Source organism: Pleuronectes platessa, chromosome 17 (assembly GCF_947347685.1).
Source record: "Pleuronectes platessa chromosome 17, fPlePla1.1, whole genome shotgun sequence".
Taxonomy (NCBI): Eukaryota; Metazoa; Chordata; class Actinopteri; order Pleuronectiformes; family Pleuronectidae; genus Pleuronectes; species Pleuronectes platessa.
In genome coordinates, this window is record NC_070642.1 from 5,408,863 (window position 1) to 5,423,912 (window position 15,050).

General features: G+C 41.5%; 1 protein-coding gene across 1 annotated transcript in view; it reads left to right on the plus strand.

Moving 5' to 3' along the window:
* Positions 1-14,307, plus strand: part of enah (ENAH actin regulator) — a 123,641-nt gene extending 109,334 nt beyond the window's left edge. Inside the window, exons 7-15 of the mRNA XM_053444826.1 lie at positions 851-883; positions 1,079-1,373; positions 1,873-2,015; positions 2,851-2,899; positions 3,452-3,503; positions 4,058-4,124; positions 7,571-7,655; positions 9,088-9,145; positions 10,020-14,307. Coding sequence (XP_053300801.1) covers positions 851-883; positions 1,079-1,373; positions 1,873-2,015; positions 2,851-2,899; positions 3,452-3,503; positions 4,058-4,124; positions 7,571-7,655; positions 9,088-9,145; positions 10,020-10,057 — 820 coding nt within the window. The 3' untranslated portion in view covers positions 10,058-14,307. The remainder of the gene's footprint in view (positions 1-850; positions 884-1,078; positions 1,374-1,872; positions 2,016-2,850; positions 2,900-3,451; positions 3,504-4,057; positions 4,125-7,570; positions 7,656-9,087; positions 9,146-10,019) is intronic.
* The last annotated feature ends 743 nt before the right edge of the window (positions 14,308-15,050 follow it).

Here is a 15,050-nt window from a genome sequence, read left to right on the forward strand (position 1 = left end):
TGCTGCTTTAATATTGATTTATTCACATTCGCCCATGTATCATTGACTTGTGTCCATGTTGAGAACCAAATTATTATCCGTCCAATTATTAAACATGAAGTAATCATCTGTATATTAAGTGGAGAATTCCTGTTCATATTCATTTTCAGTGTAAATCATCTTTTGGCAAACAGGGAATTAGAGCTTATCACATACAAACCGATGGTATTGACAGAATTACTACTACTGCCCAATGTGATCATTATGTGTTGCTTTGAGTCTGTGTGTATCTGTGTGTGTGAGTGAGTGAGTGAGTGAGAGAGATAGACCTTCCATCAAACTGTTGGTTTTCTTGATTTTAATTCTCACTCTCGATTGTCTGGTCTGGTTTATTGGAATATAAAACTTCCGTTTATGGCTGGACAGGTATTCATTTTCACTGTTTGCAAATAGCACAGTTTGATGTCGTTTTTTTTCAATGTCTCCACGCCTTCTACTTATTTTCATAAAGCATTCACTGCTACTCACTAAAGCTGCATGTTGACAGTAACCTTTGCTGTATTGATGACGTGGCATGCTGTCATAGCTAATCTGTGTATTCCATGTTCTGTTTCATTTGAACAAATACATCGCCATTGCTGCTGTAGAGATGTGTCAGCGGTGTAACCTGTTGATGTGACCTGACAAAGAGTTACTCAGGCTGAAAAACTGTTAAAAGGTCATTTTTTTTAGGAACACCAGCACACATTTTAAATTCATGCGACTATTCAGTCAGCCAATCATGTGGCGGCAGTGCAGTGCACTGATGTCAACATAGAGCAGAATCTTGAAGGAAAGTTTCAAAGGAGTGTGGAATCGATAGAGATAAGAGTTTCTCCAGCCAGCCCTCGAGTAAACACTCCAAATGTAGTGAGCCAGTTTCACAGTGAACCGACAGACCCTGAGTCAGCCTGAATCCACACTGTCCAGCAGCCTTGTGCTTTGTGATTTTCTGAAACATGACAGTTGAACTCAGTTTTCCATCCCTATGTCTTTGCCCATCCCCCAATGTTTTACCCCTCCCACCAACAGACGTGGTGCAGACCCCGGGTTTGACCACCCCCACGCCTCCCCCACCACCACCTCTGCCACCCAGCTCCACTGTGACCTCGCCGACCGCCACCCCCATCACTACGGCCGCCCACCCTCCCCCGCCCCCTCCTCCTCCTCTCCCTCCCACGCTGACCCCATGTGGGACGCCCCCCCCACCACCAGGTCCTCCTCCTCCTCCCGGGAACCCACCTCCTCCCCCAGCACCTCCTCTCCCTGCCGGGCTGTTCTCCCCCGCTGAGGACCGTCCCCTCGCAGGCCTGGCCTCCGCCCTCGCTGGAGCCAAGCTGCGCAAAGTGTCAAAGGTGAGCGCTTGATTGGTTATGTGACTTGTGGAAGGCTTGACATGTCATGTTTAAAGTACATAGGCACAATCACATTTCTGTTTTTCCATTTTTCGATTTGATAAAGACACACACAGCACTCACACATGATATCCAAAAGTAATCTCACTGAATTACTGTCACTTAAACAGTCAAGCAAAATTCATGCATGAACACACACACACACACACAGTCTTCATCTGTCACGTCTTATCTCAGACTCAGGGGAGATTTACATATAAAGCTGACAGCGTCCCTGCCAAACAATGAAGTCGGCTTCCTGACAAAATACAGAAATAAACTACAAATATGACATAGTGCAGTCTTTTAAAATAGTTAACGCATTTTCTTACATAAAGACCACTAATAAATTATGAATTTGTGCTCTCTTCTTAAAATTGTATCAATGCTTCTTTCTGGTTGTAAAGAGCCTGTTACATTTGTTTGTATTTCATTGGAGGTGTTGCTTGTGTCTCTTCAGAGTGACGATGCAGCGGCGTCTCTGGCAGCAGCCATTTTGGGAGCTGGAGGGGCTGCAGGGGCCAAATCTGAGGCCAGAGGCAATGGCCCTCTGCCTGGAGGAGGAGGCCTTATGGAGGAGATGAGTGCCCTGTTGGCCAGGAGGTAAAGCCACCTCACTTAGGCTACATCCACATTACTACGTTTTATTTTGAAAATGCATCAGATACACCTGGCCTCCTCACTATTCTGAAGCATTAGAGCCGCTAAAACAGAGAGGTTTGGAAACGCTGCTGCGGGGCTGCGTTTTCGTCCGGACGGGCAGAAACAGAGATTTTTGGAAAAGATTACGTTGATACTTACAAACATTAGCCTTTGCTGATTCGTAAGGCTCCTATCACATGACTCTCTTCCGAAAGAAAAGAGCCGGCGTTAGCCTCAACCACTAGTTTAGAACGCAACATGGATTATCAATTACAAGCATTGCTGATCTTGTTGTTTTTGCCAACAGCTGTAAAATTCGGCACTTTGCAACATGATACAACTGCTCACATGTGTAGGAGACAAACTGCTATTCGAGAAACAATGCAACAATTCGCTTGTTCAGTGGGACATGCATAGATTCCTGTTTACACCGGCACGCTCATACCAGGTCTTTGTGGGTGTTCACGTTTTCAAAATAAAGGGTAGTAGTATGGATTTAGCCTTACACTATGTCCGTCCCTGTCCTTTAGCGAATCACAATGCCAGTCTCAATGGTTTTGTTGTTACAATGAATATCACAATCACCCCTCTCCCAGTATTCTTTAATATTATACATTATACGTTGTACAATCCCAATATGAATATATTCATATTGTTGTCAAAGAAGAAAAACTGTAGAAATTAATCAAATCAGAATCTATGTGTTCAAAATCTGGACTAGATCTGTGGTTTATGATATGAACATCAAAAAGGCAACTTATCTTTCAACATTAAACCCTGGCCATTTGTCTTACAGGAGAAGAATTGCAGAGAAGGGCTCGTCACCTGAACCTGACCAGAGATCAGTAAGTATCATTAGTGCTGCTCTGTTCTCCCTCCATGTCTGCCATATGGACAGCTTGTTAGATATGGTTCCAGAATATCATTATTACTTCCCCCCTACCGCTGAAACACACAGAAGCTGCTCTGTGTAATGAAGCGCATGGATTCGTCAGTGTGTCCAGAATGTAGAGTGCACAGCATTCATTACATTTCTGCCTGAAACGACTCCTCAGTCACTCATCGCTTTATCTGTGTGATAGTCCACATACCTCAGGGGGGATTTTGTGCACAAAATTCCAGTCTGTAAATCCTTACTATAAGATAGTATCAAGCTAGGCCTTTATTTAAAACAGGCATATGTTGTTAAGAACTAATTTCTCATTTGTTAAAACTAGTTTCCTTCACTGATATTTCACATCAGCCACCACATTAAAAATCACTGGTTTCGAATATTGTGGCTGATCGGTGTCAACCCCCCCCTTCAAACAGCCTGTTGCCATCTCTGGTTGGTATCTGCTACGCTCTCTGATTACCACATTGGTGACCTTTGAACCCTGTTTCTGTTTATCCAATAGGAGGAGGGTGAAATGAACACAACCCCTAAAGTGTCAGCATGTAGCACACCAGGTAAGTGTCAGAAGGAACTGGCAGTCAAAGTCTGCGGACTGAGCGGAGCCATCAACACCAAAGCAACAGAAATTAATATGCATCTTCCTAACGCAGATGATGAGGACCCAAGTTAGCATTAGGGCTATATCCACACTACTAGGTTTTCATTTGAAATTGCATCCACTCTGATACGGATACAACTCTGGTGTTTTAGAGCCGTTAATACAAAGAACTTTGGAAACGCTGCTGGCTCTGTTTCATTTTTAAACTTTGGGGCTGTGTTTTAGCCTGGACTGGTAGAATGTTTGGAAACGACATGGACAGTCCCAACTGCTTATTTATTGGGTGTTTTCAGTCACCATGTAGCCTTCACTGATTCATCAGTGTCCGATCTCATGACCACCCCCTTCCGGAAAAAAATGGGGGTGTTTTGAAGAGATTTGATAACACCGTTTTCAAACTAAAACTTTGTAGTATGGATGGAACCTAACTTGCACTTTCTGGACCTCACATGGAAATCTGCTGTTTCAAGTTACTGGAAATCAACTTTTCTTTTGTTTTGTTTTCCGCAGACATGCCCAGGAAGCCATGGGAAAGAACAAACACCATGAACGGTAGCAAATCCCCAGTCATTGGAAGGTAAAGTATTTAGCCAACGCTACTTCTTTCTCTCTTACATGGCGTCATGTTGTTTATTCCTTATAAATTACATTGTTATATCCAATGATTCAACGTAAATTTAATCTGCCACAATATTTGTGTTCTGAATGACTCGCTATTAAACATCTTTTTCCCTCGTAAAAGAAACATTAGCATCAGATAGCTTTAGCATGTTGCGCAGCTGGGGCTGTTAAGTGCTGGCTAACATCACTAAAGCTTACGGCGCCTTCTTGTGCACCTTGGATGTTGGACATCCAACTTACTGTTGAGGTGTCTGTGTGCTAATCAGCTATTTTGGGGCTTTCAGTGTAGATAACGGATGCACGGGCCAAGACTCATCCATTCACAGTCCAACTAGTTTCCTTTGTCACGTCAGTCTCCACGAAAAAGTACTTAGATACTTTAGGTATGTAGGTTATTTTAGGTCCTGATAACCTTTTGATATTCATATGAATGCAGATAAATTAAAAAGTAGATAGTCGTCATCTCTATTTCTCTCCACATGGAGATAGGACAAATCTTGTTCCAGTTGTGCATATTCATATGAAGAATCTGGTTATAGAGATTGCTTTCTGGCTATCTAGGACAGACATTTTTTTTTTTTACATATGTTTGGAATCTTAAATAGCTTTGTCTGTAGTGTTAATATTCTTCCTTAGTAAACAGATGAAGGCATCTGTCAGTATGTGTACAATATGTCTAGAATAAAGAATGTTAATTTATAGGTTCAGCAGCAATCGGTTACATTACATCCCATGTAGGTGTTAGAATTAGTGGATGACAGTGTCTGCAAATGGGTGTCATGAACAGATACCGCCCTGACCCACAACATTATCTCATTAGGCTGGAGACACACAGTGCATAGATAGATACCAGGCTATAATTTGTAAAGTCAGTGTCTCTGCTGCTCACACAGACGAGAGTCTCCGTGGAGATATCCTCTGGGAGCAGATTCTTCCAACAGGTAGAGAGAAAAGACAGTGGAGAGTTTGAGGAATCCCTTCTTCTCTAAAACAATCTCCTTTTTTCCTTGAGGTTTGCTGTGATGGATGTGTTGTTGTTTTGGCAGGGGAGTTATTGTTAAATGCTTGGAGGTTTGGAATGATTTCTGTGTTGTCTTTGTGTAACATATTGATCAGCCTGCAGGGGCCAGCTCTGCTCATCTTTTGTTTGTATGGGTGATGGATTTCTAATGGAATCCAGGTCTTGTTTTTTGCATGCTGCTCTTTCTGCTGCCCTAAAAAAAAAACGTTTTTCTTCTCCCCTCATTCTAAAGAGGGAAATCCATATGTGTGCGTCACATGCTATACACCCACGCTATCATACACACAGACAAAAAATGAGTGTCCACCCAGTGCAGAGTAGACTTGGCAGAGTTTTATCGCCGGAACAGATCCAGCAGGGTCGCACAGATAAGGCCCTGCTGTCTGTGTGCATATGTGCGCGTGTGTGTATGTGTGTGTGTGTGTGTATGTGCGTGCGTGTGCCTGCGTTTGTGCATGTGTGTGAGGGGACCAGATGGGCGTTGTTTTCAGCTGAAAATTCATAAAAAAATTGTGCCAACAACTAAAAATGTTCAATAAATACTGTCACAGATGTGGAAGTTATAGTAAAAGCTGATTGGACTGAGAGTGAAAAGGGCAGCTGTGTCTCCACCTGAGTCAATTGCCCCCCCCCCCCCCCCCCCCGGGTCTTTTCTTCTGATCTGTGCACATAAGCTTTAAAGCGTAACATAATTTTCGCCCGCTGGCAAGGTACAGTATTTCCAACCCACAGCTATTAAATGACCTGCTGCTGAGCTCGCTTCCCTCTCTTTCACTTCTGCTTCCTGCCACACATCCTCTCTTGAAAGTGATTGGCTGCTTGGTGAACCCCCCCCCCCCCCCCCCCCACACACACCCTCACACACACACACACACAGCCCACCCCACCCCACCCAGAGTAAAGTGCTCTCTCCATGTTGTCTTTTCAGTAATTGCTGGCGTCCTCGTGCCTTATAGATCAGGAGGTGCCAAGAAGTTGAGCCGTTCATAGGTTCCATCTTTCATTGAAAGATGTTTGCTGGAAGAAATGTTTAGCCTGTTTCCATATGTCACATTTCTTATTGATAATAATAATAATAACCTTTATTTTTTATAGCACATTTAAAAACAGATTACAAAGTGATTGTGACGAGAAAGGCAGTCAACAGCATTGAGGTGGTTGAAAACAAAGCAGTGTACAGTTAATTCAATAAATATAGGATCATGACACTTCAAGACTTGATCACCGGCAGTAAAAGGACAATAAAAGGAATAATTATAAAAACAAAAAAAGATAAGAAAAAACATCACATGGAAGTCAATAAACATAGGTTTTAAGAAGTTTAGTTGCACATATAATATATGGCACTAACATGTAGCACTTGTATTTTGGCTTTCTTGAAGACTAATTGTACTTACATGATTCTTGTTGTTCTGGGTTTGTACCCTCATGGTTGAATGCACTTATTGTCAGTCGCCTTGGATAAAAGCGTCAGCTTAATGAAATGTAATGTAATGTAAAAAGGTCATTCAAAAGCTGAGGGGCCCGGACGGCAAAAGCACAGTCCCCCTTAGGTTTCATCCTAGACTTTGGAACAGCCAGCAGGGGTCCACCCGAGGATCAAAGGCTTTCCACAAGCACACAAGAGGTCAACCCTGCTATGCCTGGGAGAAGCAAGGATCGGGCTGATGTCATGTCGAAGCTTAGCGGCTGCTTTCTAAACTAGTTGGAATTTTCAGGAACATTTGAAATAAAGTACACATGGACTCTTAATTGCACTATAGGAACATATGGAGGAGGATTTGTGAATCTGCAGATATGTAACCTCCCTCTGGCAGGAGGCTCTTTGTCTTTATTAAGTTTCATGGGTTGCTTCCCAGCGTGTGTGTGTATTTCTGTGTGTTTACATGCATGTCTTTGTGAGTGCACTTCCTGAAACGCGTGTGCATGATTCAAGCAGAGGTTTTGAAGCATTAAATGATGAAATTTGAAAATTGTGTCATCAGATGCATCAACACCTAACTCATACACAGAGGGAAAAGCTTCACCGGGTGCTGTAATGATCACTTCTGCTTTTCTGTCAAATCTTTTACGGCTGAAAATATTGAAATCTTATTGTTTCACATAAGAAGGTACTTTGGTTTAACAGGAAAGAGATCAGCACATGTCACAGACGTTTTGTTGTGTTTATCAAATTCCCAATTCGTTCTAACAGGTCTTATTGCATTCTCTCCTAATGATGATAGAATGAGTGATATGCACAGTTTTGGGTTATGAATCCAACTGTGCATTGATTTGATGTTCATGAAATTATGGAGTAGCTGGTTTTGCACCTTGACCTTTCACCCCTCTCTCAGTCGTTCAGGTCTTTATCAGTTTGATTTCTTTGTCTTTTCTTGCAGACCTAAATCCACTCCTACACCGACTGGATCCTTAACTGCCAACGGTGTGCCAACAGAAGCTGTTGACTATGACAGATTGAAACAGGTACAATAACACTGAGAGCACTGATGAATTTCTATTGTGTCACTGTAGGGGGGGTATATATTGTAACACTGGTCCCTGTTTGTGTCAGTATGAAATTGTACCTATACACTTCAACAAGTGGATTTATCAAGGGGAAAAAACTAAATCAGTTAAAGTGCTTTAAGTGATAATTTATTATCCCAAATTAATTCAAAATTACAAGAGCCCTAGTCTTTTGCAACCTATTAATTAATCTGGACCTAATTTCTTATATATTCACACTCAAAGAGTAAAATGTTAAACTCAAAATTGATGGAGCTAATGCAGACGAGTTATCCTACTTTTTATGTTGATTGTTGTAAAATGTGAACTTTTTGGTCATCCAAAAGCAACAGCTTCATTAACGTGGCGTTAGTTCGTTTGCAGGCGACTCCAACCAAACATTCAGTTGATGTTAAAGAAGTTGGACCTAACAGTCTCCAATAATTTGAGTGAGTTCATAATTGGTAGAATGTCCCTCCAGCTGCTGAAAATAATGGATTAATCCCAAAAGAATTATGATGTTTCTCTTTTCTCCTTGTGAATATTGCATCAGCAATTATCTGACCAATGAGCATATGGTCGGACGACCAACCAACTGACCAGTAAAACGGGAGACTACAGTCCTAATATTTACTGCTTTAATGTAAAGGTTTTATTTTTCCTGTATCTATTCTGTCCATCTATTCAGTCCCATATTTTTATTTCAGTTTATATATTTATATAACTTACAAAGGGCAATGGAGCGTTTAATTTATATAGCTCTTAAAGAACTATTTGTGGGGATTAGTTGTTTCTTAGTCTGAGTTTCTTCTGTGATTCGGAACAGCTGCACCGGTTAAATGGGTTCTCTGTGTTCACATCTGCTCTTTCCATATTTCATAAAGTAAAAATACATGGTTAAGGTAGCTTCTCCTTCTGACCTCTGTGAATGAGCCCGCTAGATAAGTACACAGTCTGTCCGAGTTCTGCCTCTCAGTCACTACAACTGCTCGCAGCAGCAGCAGCACTGGGACACAGATGACACCCTACAAACCCACCACTGAACTCACCTTCATTATCATTTTCTCACTTGTTGTGTTATGAAAGCTCATATTTCAAATTAATACAAATTTGCCCATATACTCTCTCTGTTGATTTGTTTACATCTTCGCGTCATTAAGTAAAGTCTTTAAGCCTAATCTCACTGGGATTGCCTGCACGCAGATTAGCTTCTGCATTAAGTAAACAGAGGACCTCCCTTTGCCAGTTGGCAGCACCTCCACCTCGCTAAATCCAACAGCCACAGGAGACTTTCAGTGAATAGCTCCTCTCCTCCAGGGAGCTGGAGGTAGTCAGTAAGTCTGGTTTGTCTCTCCTCTGAGATGTGAGGACATTCAGAGGAAAATGTGACATGGTATTCTTTCTTTTTTAGGACATTCTGGATGAGATGAGGAAGGAGTTGTCGAAGCTAAAAGAAGAGCTCATTGATGGTAACTGACACAGGAAGCTGTGCTCTCTGATCACACATGCACATCAGTCATCCTGCAGAGAAAGCTTTCAGAAAGACTTTTAATCAGTGAATATACACATACACACCCAAAACAGTAATGCAGCAGTTACTCTCTGTTTAGTTTCTTCCATCTGTCCATTGAGCTTTGTTTAGGTAACTTAAATATTTAAATTTGAAAAGTTGGCTGAGGACAGGAAGTGAAAAAACATACATACTCTCTTCTCAGAAACACACCGTAATTCTTACACTAGTGTCCCGCAATGACTCATAACTGAAACAACAACTCAGAATGTTCCATGTGCATATAGAGAGTGTAGTTGAACTTACACAACACAGCAGTTATATTACAGCTGTTAGCAGGCTTCTGCAATGCCACAGGGCCGATGCCACCACACAACACCCTGTATCCCCACAGCTCAAATAAATTGAACTGTCTTAAAAAGACACTGAGAGATTCAAATTTCAAATGTCAGTTTTATAAAACATGACATTCTAGTCATTGCGACTGCTACACACCACCAGAGGTCAGGCATAAATGACCCTGAATAGATGCTAAAAAGTAAAAATGGCCGATGTATTGTTCATCTAAAGTAACTAAATACTTAAAGAAGAAATAAAATAGCTAAACAACGTTATCTGTGAATTAATCATTCTAGTTCACTACTTCCAACATCATTATTGTTGAAATGCATTCCTGAACCATCAGGGGCAGTACTGTGCAATATAACTGAGCAGAACTTTAGAATAATGACAAAGCTTCATATATAATATTCTAGACAGCTGAGACTGGAGATGAGGGTCAGCTCACGTGAAAAAATGTCTGACTGTGTGTGTCTTACACTGTGTGTCCTCAGCAATCAGGGAGGAGCTGGGTAAGTCCAGCACGGCGTAGAGGATCCAAATCTGCTGTTCAGAACATCTCCACCAACGTGACCCAAACACAGACATCTAAATGGTCGATCGAAGGCGTGACGAAAAAAACTACGGAGCACAACGGCGGCAAACGGTGGAGACGGCGATGATGATGATGATGATGATGATGATGAAGATGAAGATGACGACGACAATAATCCTATTAATACTGACAGAGGACTATATCTGGGGTGGAGTGGCTTTGGACAGAACGACAGTGGACGGGGTAGTGGTGGAAAAGGCTTGTAACGCTGACGTAGCTGCGACTCATGGAATCCATTCTGCAAAGTATTGTGTTCCCGCGGCCCCCGATCCCCCCACCTCCTCCTGGGCTGTTCTGACAGAGAAGCGAAAGCCCTTATGCAACGGCGTTCTCTCGCTCTATCAGTTATTATAAAAAGAAACGACTAATAAACACACAGCAAAATAAAACCGAACTCTTCGATGATGCTGTGTCAACCATTGGCGCGTGAGTGAACGGCAACGTTGACGCTCAGAATCAGAACTCTTGTGATTTACTATCAAAAGGCACGTTTTATTATTAAGCGATAGCAGGAAGGTGGGGATGGAAAATAAAAATTTGATTTCCCATAATGCCATAGGGGTAGCGTGCGTGTGTGCGTTAGGGTGTGTGTGAGTGAGTGAGTGTGTGTGTATGGGGGACTTGACAGTCTCCGGTGAAGTCCTCCACTGCAGGACACTGTAAAGCTTGTCTTCCTAAAATACTATTTTAACCTGAACATGTACAAAAGAGAGAAAAAGTTATTTAGAAAACCACGTATCTATCGACCATGTCAGTCTCAGTGAAGATCCACGGCCATTTCGAGTAGCTCAATAATCCAGTCTTTAAAACAGGATGCTCTCTCTCTCGTCTGTCTCTTCATCTGTGAAGTCATCGTCACACGTGTTGTTTCCCCCGTGAAGTGGGCGACATTAGTGTGGAGACATTTTACTGTCACGCTCATTGATCATGGACAGACGTGTAGATAGAAAGGACTACCTTCCTGTACGTTTTGATTTGAAGACTCTCTCTCTCTCTCTCTACCCCTTTCTTTGTCAGTCTCCGTCATGCCCGTCACTCCTAGGTCCTCCGTTTGGTGCACGTGCACTCTTTTTTTTCTTTTTATGAGGTGAGGGTCACAAGTCTGCCACGAAATCGTATTAACTGTCACAAGTTTTATTACAAGCAATAAGTGTAGCATCTATTGTAAAAGCCCGAGTCCCAACTCCACGAGACATGTTTCAGTGTTTGTCCTTTCTGAGCCCTTTGCTGGCCACATGTTACCGTGTGACACTATACCACTGCTTGTATTACAGATTTTCTGTGAAACTGAAGACGACACTGTAAGAAAGGATTTCATGGAATTTCTCAATATACTCTCCTTTTTATTTTGGAAATTTTTCTTGCTATATAAAATCCAAGGATATTGTACATTTAGCCACATTGGAGCTGAACTGTTTTTATTTTACAACATTTATACAAGAAAATACTTTTTAAAGGTGCACAGGTCAACCCAAATGTGTAAGTGATGGTGTCCATATGAGGACGTGAATGTGCCATTTACCCTTTCACCAGTGTTTTCTGAAGTTTGTTTCACCGTTTTGTCTTTGCCTTTTCTTTCCTGCCACTCTCATATCCTTAAAACAAGAAACTGTCTTTTCCCTCCACTTATTACATATATATATATATATATATATATATATAAGGGAAGTGTCACTATATTCAAAAAAACACTTTGGTTTCAACATTTTTGGTTCTGAGCTGAGTTTGTTGAGTACAATCCACCTGAGTGGGACATGTTGGGAGCTGAGACTGGTGTTCATAAACTGTAGCTGTTGCACCAAGCTTGTATGTCAAAGTAGCAGAAAAAAGTCCACGTTAGTCACAATTCTGTTCCCTCCTGAGCAGGGACAGCCGCACTAATACAATCAAACCTCATGACTCGCTAACAGCCACTTTACAGTGGCGTCTGCAGGACACACGTAATAACAACCTTTTGACCTTCCAGAGGATTCCTACGTGATATGATATCCTGAAAAGGTTTTAAAGTTATGCTTTAAGAAATTTAGCAACTACAGAGTTTATTTTGTGATATTCTAATTGTTACCAACATCAAGCTGAGGAGTTACAATGCAATACAGAGTGTATATCATCACTGTAGCTCAATCTTAGTGTAACATGTCTGGCCCCTTTACAATAGTCAGATTATTTAGCCCCTTTTCTATATGAGCTAACATCTGGCTTTTGTCTGCAATGGGAATGGATGCAGTTGGCTTTTACTTGCTGGTCAAAGGACTCTGCAGTGAACGCAGGTTTTAAATCGGCTCTGATCGGCACTGATGGAAGGCTGGCACCCGGGTGAACACCCCAGTGAGGTGAGAGAGCACCTCAGTTGCCTGTGCCGTTGGAGATGTTGAACCTGATGAAAAAGACAGAAAGGAAAACTCCTACTTGTAATGGGAAAGGAGTCAATCACCCTTTCATAGCAGCTTCACCGCGTTTTAAAAACCTGTGTATACCTGCTAATTTTGGCATAGAATAAGTATAGGTAGCTTTGAGGGGTTTATGTAGTTGTGATTTAGTTTCCATATTAGGTACAACTGCTTTGTCATACCTAATACCTTTGGGGTGATGGGGCGGGTCGAAGGCACGGTACAAAGCAATCATGAAAACGCCATTGGTCCCTAGTTCCCAGAATGCAACTTAATAGTGTCTTTTCACGCCTGGTGAACACCCACTTCAAACTCCACATCCCCAGTTTGCTCTGGTTTCTGAAGTCACCCAGCCTTCAACACTACATTATTTTTCATATTGCATAGCTGTTAAACCTGGTATCTGACCAAAAGGTTTTGTTAATCAGAGGCTGCCTGCTGAACTGTTCAAGGGCTTGGATGTTACTGCTTTGTTAAAAAACTGAGAAAAGGATTTCCCCCTTAGTTTCTGTCATTTGCTCGGGTTTGGGTCAAATTTGTTTAAAAGAAATACTGTGGTTAAAAAAAATGCTTTCAATTACAGTTGATGTGTACAGATGCCGTCATTCTTTGGTTTGACAGGAGGTCTTGGCATCTGTTTGAACTGGTGTATTTCATCCTCCAACTCTCTGTGTCGATGAAGCTGTGTCATCCTTTCATTCACCTTTAAAAAAAAAAAAAAAAAAAATGTAGGCACACCTGGCCAAGAGGCTCCCTGTCCTGAGTGTTTACACAGCATCGATTGCACTTTACAAGAAAAAACCCGCAGAGCAAACCAACGTACTCCGACAACAGTTGCTTAAAGCCTCTGTCGCCAACAGTTGTGGCTATCTCACCAAAGGATTCAGACCGGCAGTCTCCTGCTAAACACGATCACTCAACAAAGTCGCCTTTCTTATTTTTGTATCATTTGTCAAGAGGTCTGAAAGCAGAAAGATGTCCATCTCCATATTCAGTCCTTTGGACGAGATGGTAGGTGAAATGTTCTGAAGCTATGTGGTCTGTGCCTTGCTCTAAAGTTGCATTTATATGTTAAAGATATAAAGATGAGTAGTAATAATATCTAGGGACTGTAATTATGATCACATACGGTTATATTTTTGTTTCTCTTTCATCATTTGATTCGAAGGGAGAGTTCAGTGACCATGGTACTGTTCCTCTCCGGGAAAACATCTTTGCAGATCTTCGTTTTTTCTTTTTTTCTTTTTTTTTTTACATAAATGTCGTTACTTTCTATACGGTTGTGAGGTTGCTTTTTCTTACAGCTCAGAAGTTCAATCAAACCTTTTGTGGCTTGTTCCAGTTCAAAGAAGATCTTTGCTCTGAGATGATTTTTCTAAACCAAGTCCCGATAAGTCTGGCTGCAGTGTTCTGTGTTCCCTCATGCCATGTAAATGTCACAGAGACCGTTTGTGTTCAGCCGCTTATGTCTTTTTTCTTTTCTATGTACTTGGGAATCTCTGAGAAAAATCTGTTGGGCCCTCTGCAGCGAGGTCTGCTCCATGTTAATGTAGGGTCGCTGATGGAAACATGTATCTTTGTCCGTTTTCTGCTGAAGGAGCTGGAAGGTTTGTGAATTTGCAGGGGGAGTATTTGCAGAGAGGGATTTGGGCCGAGGCAAGTTTGGTGGATGGGTTTCCAGACTTATTCTTTTATCATCTGCATTGTACCATACTGTTCTCACGTTAATTAGTCTTTCTTACATGCTAACATATTGTTTTGTTTGAGCAAATGAAATAAAAAATTGCAATATACGAATATAGAGGTTGTTTCTCTTTTTTTTCTTTGAAGTAACGCAGTGCGCGTTCTAAACCTGCCTGTTTGAAATGAGCTGCTTGCTTGGCCTGCGGTCATGCTGCTCAAACTGTTCCATGTAATCTTAACACGTTTGGTGGTTGGACATTCTGTGCAGAGCTTTTTATAAACAGTCTATGTTGCAGGGGGAAGTTTTCGCTCATCCTATCAGGTTTATCTGCAGTGACAATCTTGTGGTCACTCATTTTACTCAAATGAAACTGAATTTAAGTGTGAATGACTTACTTAACTGTATTTGTACATTGCATCTCCACTTTAGCAAAGATCTGTGAAGCAACTCACAATCCTCAGTCCCAAATTTTTACTTTTCAAAATAAAAGCTAAATTTTAAGCATTACGGCAAAAAAATTATGTTGTGCTTTTACTTTGAAGACAACTTGCTAAAGAGGTAATTCTGTAATCGGATATCAGCATTAGCTACACCCTTCTATGGTCTGTGTCTAAGTCCCATATACTGAATTTAAAAAAAAAAATGTATCAATGATTAACTGACCACTGCTGCAGTTTATGTGAGTGTGTGGAAGAAGACATGTTTAACTTGGTCCACAGACTGCAAGCACAATGCCCCAACCCCACTGACCGCAACAGAGCACTGATCGCCTCTTTCTTCAGTTTTTATTAATATTTAACGTATTGCAGGTCAAAATTGAACCTAACTTGGCACTGGACATCCTAACCACCATATA